Genomic DNA, 2,192 nt, shown 5'->3' on the forward strand with positions numbered 1-2,192 from the left:
GTGCATGGGAAGTAAGAGAAATGAGATTTGGGAGTGGGGGAAGTGACGCAAGGTATAAAGATGAAGTGAGAACAAAATTGAAGCATTTTTAAATCAAGATTTTGAATCCAATCGTTAAAAATAAGTAATTTGGAAATTTAATGAATTTTGAAATTGTAGTTTTCTAAGGATATTTTGGATTTTTTTTTATTGAAAAATAAAATACACATATAAACAGTATAATTTTATCATATATTTATCTATAAACAATTAATAATAATTAATAATGTTTATCTTCACAAATTTTTATATAAGTCAATTTCAATTTTAAAGTCATAAATTTCACACTTTGCATGTCAATATAAGTTAATTCATAGCAACTAATAGTACTGAACATTTTTGATAAATAAACGAACTAGATTATGAACAAATTATACTGAAATAAAAAACAAATAAAGGAAAATAGTTTTCTAGTCTTAATATAAAAAATACTTGAAAATCATGTCTCATTACTCTACGAGGAATTAAAATAAACTTTAATAATGATTTTATTGAATATGACTAAAATGATAAATAAATGAATTATTCTAATCCTATACTAAATTAAGTCTTTTAAATTAAAGGCGCACATACATACACTCACACGGATTTCTAAATTTAATTAATTTTGGAAATTTTTAATTATTTCTCTTTGGGACAATTTGTTACTCAGCTGAATATTATAAAAAAATGATTAAATTTCATCTGCAGGAGTCCGCCTGTAAAAAGCTCGAGAAAAGCTCCCAGGACTTTGGGATCCACAAAAGAAGAATCCTCTTTTCCATAAAAAGAAGAATGTCAGTCCAATAGGGACCATAAGAAGAAGGCCAATCAAAATTCCAACCAAAACTGCTGCGTCCCTTTCCGGTCTGGCCTCATATAAATCGAGACAACGTAGTTTCCGGTGTGCAAGAGACGACAAGTTTTTGCCAATATGTTCCGGTGGTGCTGCACATTTTAACTCATCTATTTTTTCTCCCATGAATTTTCGACCCAATCCAGGAATCAGAGTCCCAATCTAAAAAATAATTCTATATTAGTTCGTTAGGGTTACGTAGCTCCGAGTTGAAATCCTTATAGTTTCTATCGGACATGCTTCCCTCCATCATATTTTTGTATTTGGGTGGGATAGGGTAGGGTAGGACGTGGTGGGATGTAATGAAGTGGGGTGGGATGGGATGGGATGAGATGTGATGGGATGGTGTGGGGTGGGTGGGGTGGGATGGGATGGGATGGGATGGACGGTACGGGATGGGACGGGGTAAGATGAGATGAAGTGAAATCAGATGGGATTCATTAGTTCAATTTTATCGATAAAAAAGCTTATAAAAACAGACTTTTACGTATCATTAAAAACTTTTGATATCCTATGTTTTTTGGATGAAAATAAAAATACTTTTGTAGATAATTGAAATATTTACTTGAAAATAAACTCTCTTGTTGAAAGTATATCATTTTGTTGGAAATTTGTCTTGTTGGAAATTTTTTTTGTAGAAAGTTAACAATGTGTTGTGAAGAATGCAACTGTTTACTTGCCATTAAATATTACAAAATTTTTTTGTTTGAAATATCAAATAGTGTATTTTTCATTAGGAATCCATATTTTTGGTAGAAAAATCAACTGCTTGCCTAAAAGTTGAACTACTTTATGAAGAATATATTTTTTGGTAAGAGATTAGTCAATTCAGTTAAAAACCCAACTTTTTTGTAGAAAATTCAACTATTTAGTTGAAAATAAACAGTTTTTTTTACAAATCTCAAACCTGATTTAATAAATTTGTAAATCTGGCTGTAAAATCAATTATTTTATTGAAAGCATAAAATTTGATGTTAGAAAATTAAGCAACTTGGCCAAAAATTGGAATATTTTGTTAAAAATACATTTTTTAGACGAAAGATTAATTAATTTTGTTTAAATCTTCTTTTTTCTTAGAAAATTCTACTATTTGGTTAAAAATTCATGTATTTTGTTGAAATTTCGTCGAAAATTGGTCTTCTTGGTTGAAAGTTCATCTCTGTGGGTTAAAAATTCAGCTGTTTAATAAAAAATTCAATTACTCTGCTATAAGTTGTATTATTACAGTCTGTCAAGTTAAAGCGTGGGTGGCTTTACTCGCAGTCGGTAAGGTGTATCGACATGATTTTGGTGTCAAAATATTAAGAAGAGCTCCCTC

The 2,192-nt window shown here is 29.9% G+C and overlaps 1 protein-coding gene across 1 annotated transcript in view; it reads right to left on the reverse strand.

The window, feature by feature from the left end:
• Positions 1–278: 278 nt before the first annotated feature.
• LOC117176423 overlaps positions 279–2,192 on the reverse strand; it is an 18,617-nt gene continuing 16,703 nt past the window's right edge. Inside the window, exon 5 of the mRNA XM_033366663.1 lies at positions 279–1,036. Coding sequence (XP_033222554.1) covers positions 713–1,036 — 324 coding nt within the window. The 3' untranslated portion in view covers positions 279–712. The remainder of the gene's footprint in view (positions 1,037–2,192) is intronic.

Source organism: Belonocnema kinseyi, chromosome 7 (assembly GCF_010883055.1).
Source record: "Belonocnema kinseyi isolate 2016_QV_RU_SX_M_011 chromosome 7, B_treatae_v1, whole genome shotgun sequence".
In the NCBI taxonomy this organism is placed as follows: Eukaryota; Metazoa; Arthropoda; class Insecta; order Hymenoptera; family Cynipidae; genus Belonocnema; species Belonocnema kinseyi.